This window comes from Lytechinus variegatus, chromosome 3 (genome assembly GCF_018143015.1).
Source record: "Lytechinus variegatus isolate NC3 chromosome 3, Lvar_3.0, whole genome shotgun sequence".
NCBI lineage: Eukaryota > Metazoa > Echinodermata > Echinoidea > Temnopleuroida > Toxopneustidae > Lytechinus > Lytechinus variegatus.
In genome coordinates this window covers 58415378-58432317 of record NC_054742.1, presented here as the reverse complement: position 1 = coordinate 58432317, position 16940 = coordinate 58415378, and the positions used below count along the sequence as shown (strand labels likewise).

The window sequence follows — 16940 nt, the reverse complement described above, 5'->3', positions numbered from 1 at the left end:
GGTCTGGTTTAATCGCAGTTGCTTGTCTTTGATTTCAGACACGATATTTGAAGAGGGGAACCTTAATCAAAAGATGATTAATGAATTATTGTTTTAAGAGATTATCAAGAACCAAACTAATCTTGAGCTTTGAATGTGTTTAGATTTTTTAACAGTGATTAAATGATTCCCTTTGTTATTGGTTCAGTTTCCTCACCTCGCTGAACCATCACATACAAGTCTGTGCTGATAGACTAAATAGGTCTTCTTTTACGTGGTCCCAAACGATATCTCTTCCAGTATAACTTCAGCATTAGATGTAGTGAGCTTCTGGAATTATATTTTACAATGTCATTCATACCATCACGATTTTCATATTTCCGAAATATTCTGGTAAGCCACCTTAACTGTTTTATTCTATTCGTATGCGAATGAAGGGTCATTTATTTCGAATTTGGTTAGAAAATTTATGGTCCCTTGCACTGTTGGAGAATCTCAATGCACGAGGTGTGTGTAGTATATATCATTTGCTAAAGTTGTGAAGTTCGGTCCATGCTTTCTCCCAGACATAAGGATGGCGGGAAATGAGTTGCATGTTAATTGTTTGTGAGAGTGGAGACGAGATAAACACGGAAGTATCGATTTGAATTATTTGAATATCATGTGCATTCCTTTGATGAATATGATAGTACTGTAATATAACACAAAATAAAAGCCCATAATTAATGTGTAAGAAAATGAATGGTTTGCAAGACCGTATACATTTTTTTTCTCTCCTTGTCAAATTCCAGTCGACAGTATCCTCTAGAAAAATTTGACAAGTTGTATAAAAAGGTTGAGAAGAAGCTTATTATCTTAAAACCGTTCGACATTTTCCTCCCAGAAAATTTAACGGTAAAGTGCCCAAAAGTAGACAAGCCCCGCGTACGTCCCGCCAGGTTATTTAAAAAGTCGACAATTTTAGTATTATATTTACTTTTCTAGGGTGGGGAGGGGAGGGGGTGGGTTGGGATAGCGCGACCCCCTCCCATTTTGCACGAACCTTATAATATTGGATGTATATAGTCGCATTAATTGTTAATTTCTTTGATTGGTGATTGAAATAGCGCAGAATGGGAAGAGTAATACATCTGATTCGGATAAAAAAAAACACAGAATGTAACAGTAACGAAGCCATATAATGTTTGGATTTAATTCAGCAAACACTGCATGGATTATAAAGTAAAGCAATGTGCAAATAGAAAATGATGTGTTGTACCTTTTCTGCCATACGACGGAGTAATCATGCGTGATTATGATCAATATCTCTTTTTCCCCCCATTATCTCCGAATTTTAGGCATAAAAATTCGAAGTCTCGGTTTCATAACGGCATTTTGATGTTTGACTGATTTGTATCATTATTAATCTTAACTGAAACACTCCTGCATTTTACGAATCTATTTCAGTTAATAGAACTATATTTTGGTATGAATATGTTTTTTCATCAACCGACTATAAAAGAGTATCTAAAGTTTTTTGTTGTTGTAATGTTTGTTTCATAAATTTAAAGCGGTATGGGCTCATTACCAGTATTCCAGGAATTCTGTTATTGTATTCTCCATGAGCTTCTAATAAAACTTATATAAACATATATATAAATCTTTTCTTTCAATAATATCTTCCTTTGACGATCGGGCTTCCATTAGCATTATAGGGGATCACAAGACTGAAAATTCGTTCGGATTTGAACAAAGAATCCAAACTCATGAAAATGAATTAGAAGATGAATGAAAATTGCCATGACACTCGCTGCATGGATTTAAGCATTAAACAAAACAGATCTACAGAATGTCCAATGTTACTTGTAGGAAAAAACAGCCTTTTCTAATAAAATGAATTTTCGACGCCAATGATTTTTATTGCATACATGACCCCAAACCACTCACCATAGGCTCGTATTCAAATACATGCTATAATCATGCACTCTCAGATTTTTTTTTTAGCCATGGACCATACTGTTTTTAACCAACCCCCAAAGTTTGGTCTGAATCAATGTTGGTTGAACATACATGTCTGAGAGTGTATGTGTGAGGGGGGGGGGTATCGTGTTGGATTTAATCAAGAGACATTGACCAACGTTTGGACAAAAATCTTAAAGTGATTGGTTAACATTGGTTTGACTTTAAAAAAATCTGAGCTAGAAGGTCACACTTGTCACCTGTGTCTGCGATATGTTACAAAAATGAAGCCCGGAAAAAATTGCGTTCGAAAATAATTATTTAGTGCTTCAAAAATTGAAATATAAAGTGACCAGAAACACCATCTTAATTTCATCCCATACACTTATGTGTACTATTTAGGTGTCTATAAGACGCCTATTTACATATTATCGGGGTTTGCCTTGTAGTTTTAGCTTTTCATTCTCAATAATGGTTGTTTTCAGGGTTTATTAGGTGTAATACATGCACTTGTACACATGTTTCATCTTGGTTTGAGAATAGTTTAAATCGGCTGCTCACAAAGTTAAACAATACCTTTAAATGAGTTACATGACTGTAGATCCATTCTTGCATGAAAATCAAATGATGGCAATAATTACAAATTACAAATCGAAACTCTAACTAAGTATGGATGATCTAATGAAAGTTGTCATCATGCGATGACGGAACGTGATTGGCTAATGTAGATGTGACGTCATACAGGAGAGCGGTGAATCAAAGTTACTTGCCATGTTGCCGAGTACTAGTATATCACATACCGGATAATATTCGCACTCGCTTCATGACTAGTCAAGCGAGCGACGCTGTTTTTCCTGCCATTCATTTTCTAAAACATTTTCTCGACGATTCCTGCTTCACGTTCCGATTTTTCCATCCTCAAAGGTTCTTTTCGAAGTCTTGAAAGTCATTCTCCCACTAGAGGTCACACGATGCGGAGAATCACGGCTCTGTCACGGTCCAGCGTTTCGTATGAATAGTGTGAACATGACAGAATTGCGACCCTCGCATGAATGCAACTCGTGGAGTGGGAGAGCAAATATAACAACAAGCTTTCATTTATGATATCTGTCTGGAGCTCATTCACTAATAAATAAACATTTCTCTTTTTGTCGAGGGTCGGTATGAGATTTTCCCAGGTTTGTGGCCTGTGCACGTCACATGCGTCCGTTTGAAGCGTGACAAAGTGTTATATAAATTATTCTCCTAGAACCCCTCCCCTTTAGTTCATCCATCACTCCGCGTGTTTGAAGTTGGTTTGCGGTGAGGAATTGCACTGAAACGCACCGCACATTTTGACCTTAACCTGGACATTCTTAAATCTACCTTGAGCATCACGAAATATATAGGCCTACTATTGTTTCATCTCTATTAAACTTCATCAATGTGTCATAAGTGAACAAGTATTCTCCACAAAAGAGGACACATCTAGCTTTTATTCATCAGCATGGCTCAAACTCACTTTGAGAAACCAAACTCAAGGAAATGGAGAGATTCTTTAAGCAGTTTCATATCACCGCATCTGCCTTCCTTTGTAAGTATAACAGATAAAATATCATTTTGAAAGTCATGTCATCATGCCGTTCTTTAGTGAGAGAAAAATGAAAGTTTTATCAAAAGTTGGAAGTAAACAAAAATGCTGCTGTGATGGTCTTAGTTGGAATTGAATTCATATTTCGTAAAACAATGTATGTTTGTATATACTTGTAGTTGCATTTTTACTGACATGCATCAATCTATAATAATTTACGTCTGGGACCAATCCTTAACGTCACCATCATAATGACGTGACCGGGGCTCGAACCTCGAACCTCTGTATCAATTCGCGACTTTCCCAATAGCTTGGATGATAGGCGCACGTCACACAACGTCCAGTTGACGACGAAATCAATTTATTGTACATCATACCGTGCTCTTACATTATTGTATAACTAACAAAATTGTGAATAATAAAGAGAACACATAACTTAATTCCAAATCGTCACCTATAACGCGTCAGTTTTCAGTTTGATTTCGTCATTGATAGAAATATATCAAGTACCATTGTTTTTGTTTTGTGTTGCTTTGCTTTTCTGCTAAATCATCCAATGACATTTCTATTGTTTCATAATAGTCCTATACTCAATAAGTATGGTGTATATCTGTGTATACTCGATGTGAAGTGGGTAATTAATAACCGGAATTAATGTCTGTGTGACACACTATGTTTACCGAGAGTGAGTCATGACTGTATACATTCTGTGGTATATAATCACCATGTATATATTACGATCAAGGTCATTACTGAACACAACAGCTATATATATCGGGTTGAACTTTCACATGTTTTCATTTGTTTTCCCATATTCTCGTATACGGACGAGTATTGCTTTAAAAAAGCAATTTTGGGCAAATATGGAAAAGTGAGGACAGAGGACATGCAGTGATCAATTATGTTTGTTATTATGAGATAACTATATACTTGCATTCAGTGTGAAAGTAATGCTTTCGTACGCCATCATTTTCACTTATTTTTTTTTTAAGTGTATATACAATCTTCAAATGTAAATAATATTCAATGTAAACTTTGCACAATTAGTCCTCGGACTACAGCATTGTATCCTGTTTTGTATTTAATAAACCGAATTGAATTGAATTGAAATTGAATTGAATTTTCTGAATCTCACCTTACTTATGTTTATTTTGTATTCTTTGATTTGATTTCTGTTATATTTTCCATTGATTAATGTTTTGATCCCTTCCTTTTGAGAAGGGCACTGCAACTGAGACACTGATTTACAATGTTACAGTCACACTGAAGGAAACTGACGCCAGACTGACCAAAGCTATTACTTTATTTTCGAACGGCATGTCGTCGGTCGGTTTAGTCATGATTTCGTGGTGTGACTTTCGCAGTTTGTAAACACTTGGCTTTATCATTACGGAACCGATTATTATAAAAAAAATTGAGAATTGTGTTTTATTTGTTCAGGTCTTAATTTGATAATTATAACCGTAAACATGAACTGTAAAATTGTAAAAGCTGTAGAAGATCTATTTTTTTCTGAAAATTTTACAATGATATGGATAGAATAAATGTGCCAGCAGAATTAATGAAAATCCGTCATAATGAGCTGCTGAAGGCTGTTGCTCCTGTTAACAAGTTAATTGGCTAGTGCTAATTAATTTTATTGACGATGTTATGTTATATGATGTTAAACCACACGAATAACATGTTTTGTTCTGGAAATAGTACAAACAATATATCATGTTGTAAAGCATGCCTGACTGCAAATCTAATTTCCTCCTTACATGTATGCATCCAAGTCAGATTTAAGGAATATGTTGGTGAAATTCAGTAAGGATATAGATCAGTGTGGTTTCTCAGGTAAAGGACATAGGACACCTTTAAGTGCCATCTTCCTTCCGCTTTCAAAGTCATGAGGAATTGGGAAAAACAAACAGTCGTGTCGATTTCATGATAGCCAAGCACTTAGGTCATAACGAAAAAGGTGACCCTAATATATATATATATAAATATTATAAATGTGTTTTCTTTTCATTGAAAAGGTATAGGGAAACAAACACGTACGAGAACCGGAGATGCGTTGACTTTCATTGAAAGGTTAATGATTCTTGGATATTCCTCAGCAACATTTGGTGACTTTTTATTTTTAATTGGCCTATGATATAGAAATTGTAATTTCATCACACTTTGAGATCTCAGTATTATGACCCACTGGCGTACAGATGGGCCTTGGAGCCATGAACCCATTAAAGTTTCACGACCAAGACCCACCCCACCCCCCCAAAAAAAAACGAGAAAGGAAGGGAAAAGAGTGAAATGTTACATCATTTTCTGAATATCTATAAAAATATATTTTTGTAATGAAAAGATAAATGTTTGCACGCTCGTTTCACTCGCTCGCATCTTTTGTAGGAAAAGTTATTATTTCATGTAATAATGTTGATAAAAACGCATTAAAAAAGCATCCACGTTCAGTAAAAAATAAAATGAAAATCATGTATGAATAATAGTACAACATGGTTTAATAATATGTTATCTGCATTTTAAACAAATATGAAAATAACTAAAACAACAATGCCCAATTATGAGACATTGACAATTTCTAAAAGTTTGGTCTTAAACAAGGTTGTATCATGCTGGTTGTGTAAAGTGTTTTTACTTGCACTAACTTCTCGTGTTGGTTAATTCCTTGGATTGAGACCTGCAATATAGCGACGTGCTGAGATTTATTTTTAGTCAGTCTGAACACGTGCAAGCGAGTAGTAGATGGTTTAAAAATAGACCAACATTCCATGATGCCCGTTGATGAATTGCCAAGGTAATGATGATATAGTGTGAAAGAGATGCATTGATACTGCTCAGTTTTTAAAACGTCTCCGTTTAAACGATCGTAATTTGATTATGTCAAGTCTAGACACATCTGCTTTGCACGCAGTCAAACTTGACATTGCTTATATATTTTACTTTTTTTAAATGTAAAGAATACCGTTGGACCCCCACCCCTCGCCCCCCCCCCGTTATTGCTGATAATTATGTCTTGAGCATCCAATCAAAATGGAAAGTGCGCTATACAAGTCTTATTATAATAAAGTTACAGTGTTCTCTGAAGTCGAATACATAATTATAAAAATCATTGGAAGCACGTTATATCAAATAAAATGTCCGTCTTAATTAATTGATTAATGTATTACCGAAAATCTTATTTCTGTAACATTACACAGGCCCATATAATATACATTTCTACGAAACTGTATTCGTTTAATCATATGACATTGTATATTGTATTGAATGTAATTCTTGATTTCATTTCGACTTTGTGGGTTTTTGTTTTTCCCATATACCATGCATACAGAATCATTCATTTTGATTGGACTTATTCCGAGTTTTGATCAGTTGTGCTCTCTCATGAAATTGTGATTAAGAGCAGAAGGCATGTATGTACATGTATATTGCAATCGATAAACAGTTGGAGTTATGCCATATGCATAACAACTCTATGAACCAAAACATAATTATGAATGGGTATCTAGTTCCTGTTTGTTTTAGGCGTGCACATAAAGTGTTTTCATCATGAGTGATGATTTCTTTTTCATACAATAACTAAAAGTTTATTTGTAAAAAAAATTGATGGATTTTAGACGCACTGTAGCTCACTTATGATATTTCTTCTTCAGATTTTTGTAAGTTTTTATTCTCATAATAATATTCAAAAAAATATTACAAGCACAAACAATATAGCTTAATCAAAACAATGCCATAATCATAAGGAGTTATGTATATAATTTGTACACAAAAATGAACAAGCAACTTTTACAAGTGAACTTTATACAAATCATAAAGGTAAGAAGTATTTTAAATCAAAATGTACTGTATATTAGACCAAGAGATATAGACGAACTGGTTATACTTCCAAAAGCAAGGTAGACCAAGGGGTGTAGACCTGATAAAGGGACAGTTCATGCCTCATATTTATCCCGGGTCCCGTAACCATGGCAACACAAAACTTAGCGACAGATCGGCCGACTGATATATCAACAACTGACTGTATTTTATCGTCAATGCAATCAATCGTAAAAAAATGCTCAACATTTGTTACTGAGCTTTTTCTAACGGGACCTATGCAGTGATTACCATGATTAGATGGTTATATCACAATATGGTAGATGAGATAATAATTCTGGCAGAGTGTGAACAGGCGCTGGCTAAGGACAACATCTCTCATTATGTGACATAATGTAATTATCGTCTCAAGGCAACATGGAAATAAATATTGGCAAATGTTATTCATTCCTTCGTAATGACCAAGATGTATAACATTTTCGGACGGACGGTTATTTTGGACAGAGGAAACGTTTTAAAGGAACACTGAATTTGGTTGGTTTTAAAACCATCTCTTAGCCAACGGGTGGCCCATGGGTCCAATGCTTTACATCAAATTTTGGGCATCTATTGCCCGACCTGTGTTGGTTGATTTCTCATCCATACACTCACATTGGGTAAATCTGACTCAACGTTGGATAATAATATTATATTATATATTATATTTTAGTGTTTTGCCTTACATTGTAACTTTTGTTATATTTTGGAATGAAAAAGAATAAATGCAATCAATCAATCAATTCCCAATCCCATTGATCATTTTTTTTAACGATAGGTCGTGTTGTCTGTTACATGGGGGGGGGGGGGGAATTATTGCCCAACTGTATGAATTAACCTAACTATTGGGTAACAAAATTCGAGGTCATTGGGCAAAGTCCGTTGCCCTCATTTTCAAAATATAAAAATATATCCATTGTTGTTTCATAAATGCGCTCTTTTAACTAGTAGTAAGAGTCACGCGACTATTTTGTGACCAAAATTGCAACGCTGCGTTAGGGAATACTTAACCATGGTTTTAAGAGAAGGAAGATAGATACTTGACAATTTTGTTCGGATGTGCGTGGTTGAATAAATTTAAATGATTCATAACCATTTTGTTAGCACTGCAAACGGTCATACGAGATCGTTCATATATGAATATAAAGAGAATTGTGAATAAGAAAGAAAATACGAGATTACATTAAGGGGAAATATCTGGAGAAGTTTTCAAACATTTTGTTTTTTACTTTTTACTTTCTCCACCTGTAAACATGGTAAATGTATAAGGAGGTGAAGCACGATGTTGTCTAGCGGAACAACAGACGAAACAGGGACTGAAGCTTTCGGTCTTATACAAAGAAGTTATGAAATTATACTGAGGACAAACAAAAAATTGTTTGTCGTAACGGAGGAAAAAATAGGACCGGTCGGTCTATTGTTTGTTATTTTATGAAAGAGCTCCTAGATCTATTATACAGTAGAGGGCTATTCGGGCATAATAAGCGTCTTCTGTTCACAATAATTATGGACAAGTTCTTCTTCATCTTCTGGTCAACTTTTATCAACGATATTTGTAAAAAAAAAAAAGTCGGCAGGTTTTACTATTGTCGGTCGGGTAACGGCAAACAAATATTTATTCAATGCGTTTTCTTCGAAGCAGGTCAGATCATCGGCGGGTCAGGGTATCGCGGTATAGTTACATTGTAAACAGTATTGGGTAAAATTTTAACCAGCACGAGGGTTATTATGTGTCCAGCAAATTTGGGCAGTATTTTACCCAATGCGAGAAGCACATTGTCTAGTATAAGGTTAAAAAATAAGCAACAATTACTTTAGAATGGGCAAAATTTTCATCACACTGGATAAATGAAAATGCCCAAAAGAAATGCCCAATGTTGGTTGGACACATAATTCCCCATGGAGCATTTATAAAAGAAAAATAGTATAATGAACGACAGAGATTCAGAGGTTCTTTACTTCATTTCCAATCAAAATGATGTACTGTATAACAAGTTAATGTAAATCAGATACAAATGAACGGATTGACGTTGTAAATAAAAGCAATATAAAATGGAGCATGTGGAATTGGAAATGTGGGGTCCTATACAATGCTTATAAAGTGTCGAGTCTCCTTAAAAATGTAAAACATAATTGGGTACTTAATATTATGTGCGTATATTACGAAGAAAACAAAAGAGGAAGAAACGAAAAAGGTAGCACATTGATTGTTGCGTTTGACAAGAAATATTTCCAAGTATAAAATCTAGCTTGAATATCTCACATAAAAAGGGTGAAATTCACTCAAGAACAAATAAAAGTCACTCGTTGTATAGTGAATTTTATGTACTCCCTCCGAGGAGGTTTTAAAAAAGTACTTGTCTCTTAATTCGAAGCAGGTCAGATCATGGTTTGGGTCAGAGTGTGCGCTTGTCATAACTCATATCGCGCTGTTTATTGAACGCCATAAATGAATACTTCTGAAAAGAAATTGTCTCTGTCATCCAGCTCAAAGGCCCCGGACTTCCTTCTCCTGACAAGTGAGGACGCGTGATAAGTGGCGTAATCAGAACAAGATTGGCACGGAGAAGGGGACTAATAGAAGTTTGGCTTGTACTTGCAAATTGATTAGAGAGGCCAACCACTTCCCTAGATAGTTGGGGTTCGATGGGGGTGACCCGGCTGTTTTTTTTTCTTTTTGTCCTCCTTTTTTTGGGAAAAAGAACCAACTTAATTTAGGAATAGCTTCAAGCCAACTGAAAGCATATGAATTGTGTTAATGTGAGTACGAATGTCGGAAGAAATAGTCTTTTTTCAATGAATTCCTCTTCGACCGTAGAGAACGTATTTCATGAGAGTCTATTATGATATTATTTCCCCCTTAAATATTAAAATTAACTTTTGCGAACGATCTTATTTTTGTTTTATAAACATTGTGAATAGGAAATTTACATCACAAATTTAACACTTGCTTCTTTATTTATAATTCTCCTCTCAGTAGAATAAAACTATTCTGATGAATTAGCTTAGGAATATGCAACTAGACCTGCCTTGGCCTATATAGGAATTCGTTATAGATTTATTTATCACCGTCTTCTTTCGTGTTGAAGGCGAGAAAGGGGGCCTTGCATTATTAACAATTTTCAATAAAAATTGCCTATCATGATACGATATATATACGGCCTTGTTAAGGATGCGAAACACTGTAAACTAAGTACACGACAATAACCTGCAATTGTTTAGTCACGTGGACGTCGTTTCTTTCAAGGAAACTTCTGAAAGAAGTCACATGCAGCGAAAGAGACATGTTTTAAAGACAGACTTCTCTTACAATAAATCGCAGATTGACCTTGCTGTTAGATAACTCTTTTCACTAAACTTGCAGTTTATCGCGAGTTGCCACCGATTTTCAAGCAAATCATTGATGACGTTTTTTTTTATAGCAATTTTCTCCTTGGAATTCGGAATCTTATATTCTCTTTTCATTGTCTCCAAACTTTCTGTGAGATCTACCTACGACAATTACATAAAATTTGAAGGTGGTGCATATAATATCAAACAGTAAATGAGATGTAAGGAATGTGTGTAATAATCCAATCCAAATAATACAGTTGTTGGTCATCTTCTCCAATGAAATGCATTAAGGATTTTATATGCCCCCTTCCCTATGAAAACGGTACTCCATCTCAAGGGCGGCATCATTGTATTTTAATGGGGGGGGGGGGCATCTGTTCACCAACAGAGGTTGACAGGGTAATAAAGAGTTACACTATCCAGACCTCTATTTTCTATAAACCTCTTATTCCCTTTTCTTCGTCTTTTTCTTCCCTTTCACCCTCATTTCCCACTAATTGAAAATCATAGAGGTGGGGCGGTCACAATTCTGCACCCCCATGCACTGTAGCGCTGCCCCTATCCCACATCATCCCGCATGACAGGCATGAATGGAATGCTCTCAAGAAAAGATTCTGAAGCGCCCCGGTGACTGACAATCTTGGAAAAATATACCGGAGAGTTGACAGCACACAGAATATTTGGCTTATTATCTAAGGACTCATGTCGGGAATACCAACGAGGAGGGGGGGGGGGGGGGGGGGAGGGTGAAAAGTTACTATTTTTAGTAATGTGTTTAATTGTGTGAGGGTGTGCTTGGGGGTTTGTGTTTGGATTAACATATGAGTGGTAACAATGTTGGAGAAAATCAAGGTAATAACTAATATTGATTGTGGAAAAGAGGTTTGCTCCCAAACGTATAGGCCTAACGAAATATCACCCATCTGATGTATGAAGTGTAGCCTGTAACATTTGAAAAATATTTTTAGTTAAAATGACCATGTATTAGCTACAAGATTTCTCATAGGCCTATCTGTGCTGGCTGTTGCAATGAATGAATTTGAAAAAAAAACAAACTTAGTAGTACATATACTGATAGGGTTAAGAACTCATATAAAACTTTATTTCATTTATTTTTTTCAAAACCATACAGGCCAAATCGAGATATACTATGTTAGGCCTTGTTTAGTCAACATAATGGTCAAGGTTGTGAGAACTTTAATGTTCTTTTTTGTTGGCCTTAACCAGTTCTAGGTCCCGTCACACAAAGGCTAGCGATTAATCGCACGCTTGATTTTTACGATTGATTGTACATTGTAGTCAATGCAATCGATCGTAGAAAAAACGTTCTACGATCATTGCTAAGCTTTGCGTTACAGACCCCTGTCCTCATGATCACCGTGTATATACGTACAGTCTGGGTTTTTATTTTGATTGTTGAATGTACAGGTCTGTTGTTGATATATTTCCTGCATAGTTCCCGTCGAGAAGAGGCAACCCACTCATGACTAATACCACAGTCACATCGGTCAAACTTTCCCCAGGCAGACCACAGATATTACATTATTTCCTATGACATATCATTGGTCGGTTTATTTTGGTGTGACTGCTCCCTTTGACTGCGGTTGTAAGATTAAGATGATGATTCATAAGATGACAGGTCAACTTCATGGTTGAGGTCTTGTGAGGACAATGGAAGAAACCTTGGTAGACAGGCTGAGGCGGTGCTCCGGGGGGTGGGGGGCAGGGGGTGATCGCCCCCTTTATTTTTTCCAGTGGTGAAAAAAAAGAATACCTAAACAAAGTTAGAAATGAGGAAGAAGAAGAAAAAAAAAGAAAGTTTAGTATCACTAGAGAGGTCTGGGTCGGGAAACTGTATGTTAGCCTTGTTTTTCAATTTATACGGAAAATGACGTCATATTAATAGTTCACCTAGCCCCCCCCCCCTTTAAAACATACCCTGGTGCCGCCAAGTTTGAAAGTATCCCGCACGATATCAATCACAATAGGTCTACACGTGTATTTTCTAGCTTTATAAATTTGCATTTCATTTAAATTATCCTAATAAGTTACATTATATTGATGATTATTACCTTATAAATAAAGATGAAGCCAACTTTCATGCCACTTTAAATAAATGATTCGGGTGGAGCACTGATCTGTAAAGACCTCTTATGTATTACACCTTTTTTCGATATTTATAGTTTCGAAGTGTTGCACAGTTGACAGGGGTTGTTCCTTGACTCCCTGAGAAGGGGAGGAGGGGGGGGGGTTGTAACACTCAAAGGGATATTTGTATTTGAAGGGTAAGCTGGTGCCACCCCTCACTCCTAATAAATCATGAGGCTATGCGGAAACAGCACTGATTTGTATCATTATCATTCAATTTTATTCGATTTCTTTAAAAAATAACATTTAGGTTATCAGCCCTTCCAATGAATAACAAAATGTCAGGGACCGTTTGCCGTCCTGCGCAGTTAATGCTACATCCAGTCACACCAATGAAAACCAACTCCAAACCGACCGATAGTATGCCATTGATAATAAGGTAATAACTTTGATCGGTCTGGAGTCGGCTTTACTGGTGTGACAGTTTCCGTAAAGTACAATCACCTTATAAGGAGTGCATGGGGTGGAACGAAATGTAGATCGATTTCCTTCTCTATAAATCTTATTTATTGCCTCGTTATCTCGTTGGAGCATGCTGTTTGTTTTGTGCTTTCGATAGCGAAGGCATGCAGGAAAGATTAATTGTCTATGATTTTTTTGTGTGTGTATATTCCTCTTTGTGATATGCAACATGAATTTTGTGTATGATTTGGAAATTGTACACCCTGCCCGCAGTTACATTGTGCGACATAACACATATAAATTGCTGGTACTTGGTATTTTATTGACGTAAATAAATAGTTGTAGAGCAGGGGTGTATTGATAATTGAATTATTCGCTAAAAATTTCACCCACGTCATTACGTCCTTGCTCGGGCTTATAATGTTTATATTGTCTCTTTAGAAAGGGGGAGTTTGTCATTACTTTATTCCGTTATTATAATTTGTAAAAAAAAAATAGGGTCTAAATTTGAACTAAGTTGTTTAAAAAGTCAACATGAAACGTAAATATGATGCACTAAGCGCTTGGCTCTTGGCCCCAAACTGACATTGCTGGATCTCACGGATCCCTCCCCTCCCCATCCCCCAAAAGTCAGAAAATGATGGAGGGTTTTCTTAGAAGCGTGTAATGCTATTCATTAATTTTGTTTATTTATTCATTCATTTTTTTCATTTATTATCTATTAACTTATTTATTTATTTGTTTTCCGAATGTCACGTCATGAAATTAAAACTTGAAATATTCACAACTCTCATTTTTCTGCTGAAACTTTATTTCCCTTTTCTCAGCTTTTGTTAGCTTACCTTTAACTGTTTTTATAATCATCATATCACTCATCGAACATGCAATTTAACATAACTGCCATGTCTTCTTTCTTATTTCTAAATAAAATTGAAAGGAAAAAGAGAGCTTTATGGAGTGAGAGTATGGGCTCCTCTTCCGGCCCGATTTCCTCTATGAAATTAAATCTCACACGCACAACCCGTGAAAAGTCTTATCTCGATTTACTAATTGGTCATGATGAGTACATTGCTATAGATGTGATGCATGTGTAATAGGTATCACCGAGGGAACGATTACTTATTAAATGTGATCTTTAATAGAGCCTATTACGCCGGCTGCTTTGGCATTTAATTCTCATAGCGGTGATTGATAGGAAAGAGTCTCGCTCGGGGAGTTTATAAGGTTTTGATTGGTTTCATACATCATGTACATGGAAGTAAGTTTTCTTTCTTGTTTTATTTGGCTTATTTTTCAGTAACTGCGAGGGACGACGGTTGCTAAATCATTTTTTATTTATGCGTGTAATCAATGTTTTTTTGTCGTTCAATCAGGGGCGGCGGAACATATTTACTTTTTTACATTTCATACAATAAGACATGAAAATTAAACATTCCGAGCAGTTTTTTTGTCATGAAAAAGATGTGTATCTAACATTAACACGAGCGCTGAAAATTTTAATATACTGACCATAAAATAAAACCTGTAAAGGAATTCATTTGGTACAGGATGCGACTCGAATAATACGAGCGTGAGCTGAAAATTGTTGATATTCCAACCTGAAAACTGTTCATTCTAAGCATTTTTTTGCAAGAACAGAATGAGTATCTTACTAAACAATAATTGATGCGAGCGAAAAACGCTAACCAAATTTTTTTTTGGATAATCGGCTCCAACCTGTAAACTGGACATTCAAAGCATTTGTTGAAATGACCATTATCAATACCTTACTAATAACAATAATTGATGAGAGCGCGAAGCGCAAGCCAAAGTTTTTGTGATTTTCTTACCTGAAATGTATTATATTTCACTTCAAACAGGCTATTTCATATTGAAATAGGACACATTTCATTTTGAAAAAAGACACTTTCCATTTTTCCTCCGGGGAATTCTTTTCAGGGCAAGGTTTAATATATATTTATGAGGGGGGAGGGGACAATAATATTGGAATTGATGCTTTCAATTAAGAAATGAGGTCTGATTATTTTTTTCCTTATTGTAAAAATACATATCATCCCTTCATTGCTATTCCGCGCCATGTCTTACTTTATGCTAAGGGCTCTTTTATCTGTTATATAAAGATGGCCCTTTTCCTCACTCGCTTTGCCCACTTAACAAACCAAAATACTAAAAAAATACTGGGTATACATGCATGTTATGTTGGTCTATAAACACGCATCAGCATAATACTTAGTGCACGGTGAGCAAATTCCCTCAAAGAATGTTTGGCTCATGATGCCTTGGTAAGCCATTATTAAGCCATAAGCATAGCCAACCGCGTAATGATGCCAGTTTTCAAGGGAAAATGTACTTAATCAAAATTAATAGTTGAATTTGATATGTGCTATCGACCTCATATGCGGAATACGATCAACATAAACATTGACAGTCGGAGTATAAAATATCGAGTTGCCCATTGAAATTCTAACCAACATGTTCAAGGACTAATTTGATATTTGATGCACTTTAGTAGTCTCATTAGTTGAGAGTTGCTTTACTTCAACCAGTTTAAAGTTACTCAGAAAATGTGCTTAATTAATTTCATGAAAATATTTGTCAGTGATTTTCACCGACAAACTGGATGTTATAAGCTACTGTAAATCCTTGCATCTGATTGGCTGAGAGCTAATTTGTTGGTAAAAAAAAAACCCACTGAGGAAGCTTCTTATGAAACACTGCCCAGATATATTATACTGTAGCCCGATACACTGGTATTGTATCGGTGTTTCTATCCCTAAATATGAAATTACAAAATTTGATTGTTTGGAATACTTTTTGAAAGGAAAAAGATTTCTCAACACTTCCTCAACCAAATACACGTTCACACATATATGGTTTAACCAGCTGTTTAACCCGCATAAAAATCAATACCAAGCAATATACTAATATTCTGGTTGACGGCATCACTTTGTTTGATATTGAAAATTAGATTGATTGGTCTATATACCCATCTTTGTTTGTTAATACTCTTTGTTGATTGGGAAGTAATTTCGTTTTCAGTCCATGTAGATTATTCCATTGTGGATGATAACAGTTTTTATTAAAATTTAAGACCATACCGTCCTGAAAAGTGAACATTTAAGAGGTATTAGTATATTGTACAAATTCATGAGCACTAGCACGATACATAGCGCACGCAGTAAACAAATAATGCGAGCGCGAAGCGCGAATTGATATTGAAAAATACTTCTCCTTGTCCCTTTTCTCTTATTGTCGCCTTGTTTGTGTTACCGAAGTAGGACCACGATGGCTTTGCCCATGGATCTGCCTATGGTTAATATAAAGAGATGTCGTCCCAATGTGACAACGTTGTATAAATCGTCAAAATGATTATTATTTGTTATTATCATCGTTCACCTTCGTCAGGCTCTCATGGTCATTAAAAGGACGTCTAATGGTCTAGTAGAGCTACCAGCTACTGTAGCTGCATGACGATAGCAATATACTTTTATCGCTCTTTGTTTACCAACGGTCTGAGGAATAATGAAAATAGGCCAATATAAAATCGCCCTGATATTTGACAAAACCGTAAGCGTACAGGTTATATTGATGTAATAATGTTGTAGTTTCGCTTGGCGGAAATTAAATCTTTAATTAAAAAACGCCAGTCGGCAGTCACCCCTTGTTTCTCACATCTCTTTGTGTGGATCTCTCACTCCCACCCCCTCTATCTCTCTGT

At 35.8% G+C, this 16940-nt stretch overlaps 1 protein-coding gene across 3 annotated transcripts in view; it reads left to right on the top strand.

Moving 5' to 3' along the window:
- The first annotated feature begins 274 nt into the window (after positions 1 to 274).
- LOC121411486 (E3 ubiquitin-protein ligase MARCHF8-like) overlaps positions 275 to 16940 on the top strand; it is a 28732-nt gene continuing 12066 nt past the window's right edge. The window contains exon 1 of one of the 3 annotated variants that reach the window (XM_041604251.1): positions 275 to 372. In XM_041604251.1, coding sequence (XP_041460185.1) covers positions 328 to 372 — 45 coding nt within the window. In that variant the 5' untranslated portion in view covers positions 275 to 327. Of the gene's footprint in view, positions 373 to 2718; positions 3491 to 14317; positions 14481 to 16940 lie in introns of those variants that run through there. The other 2 variants (XM_041604250.1, XM_041604252.1) reach the window with 2 other exon arrangements.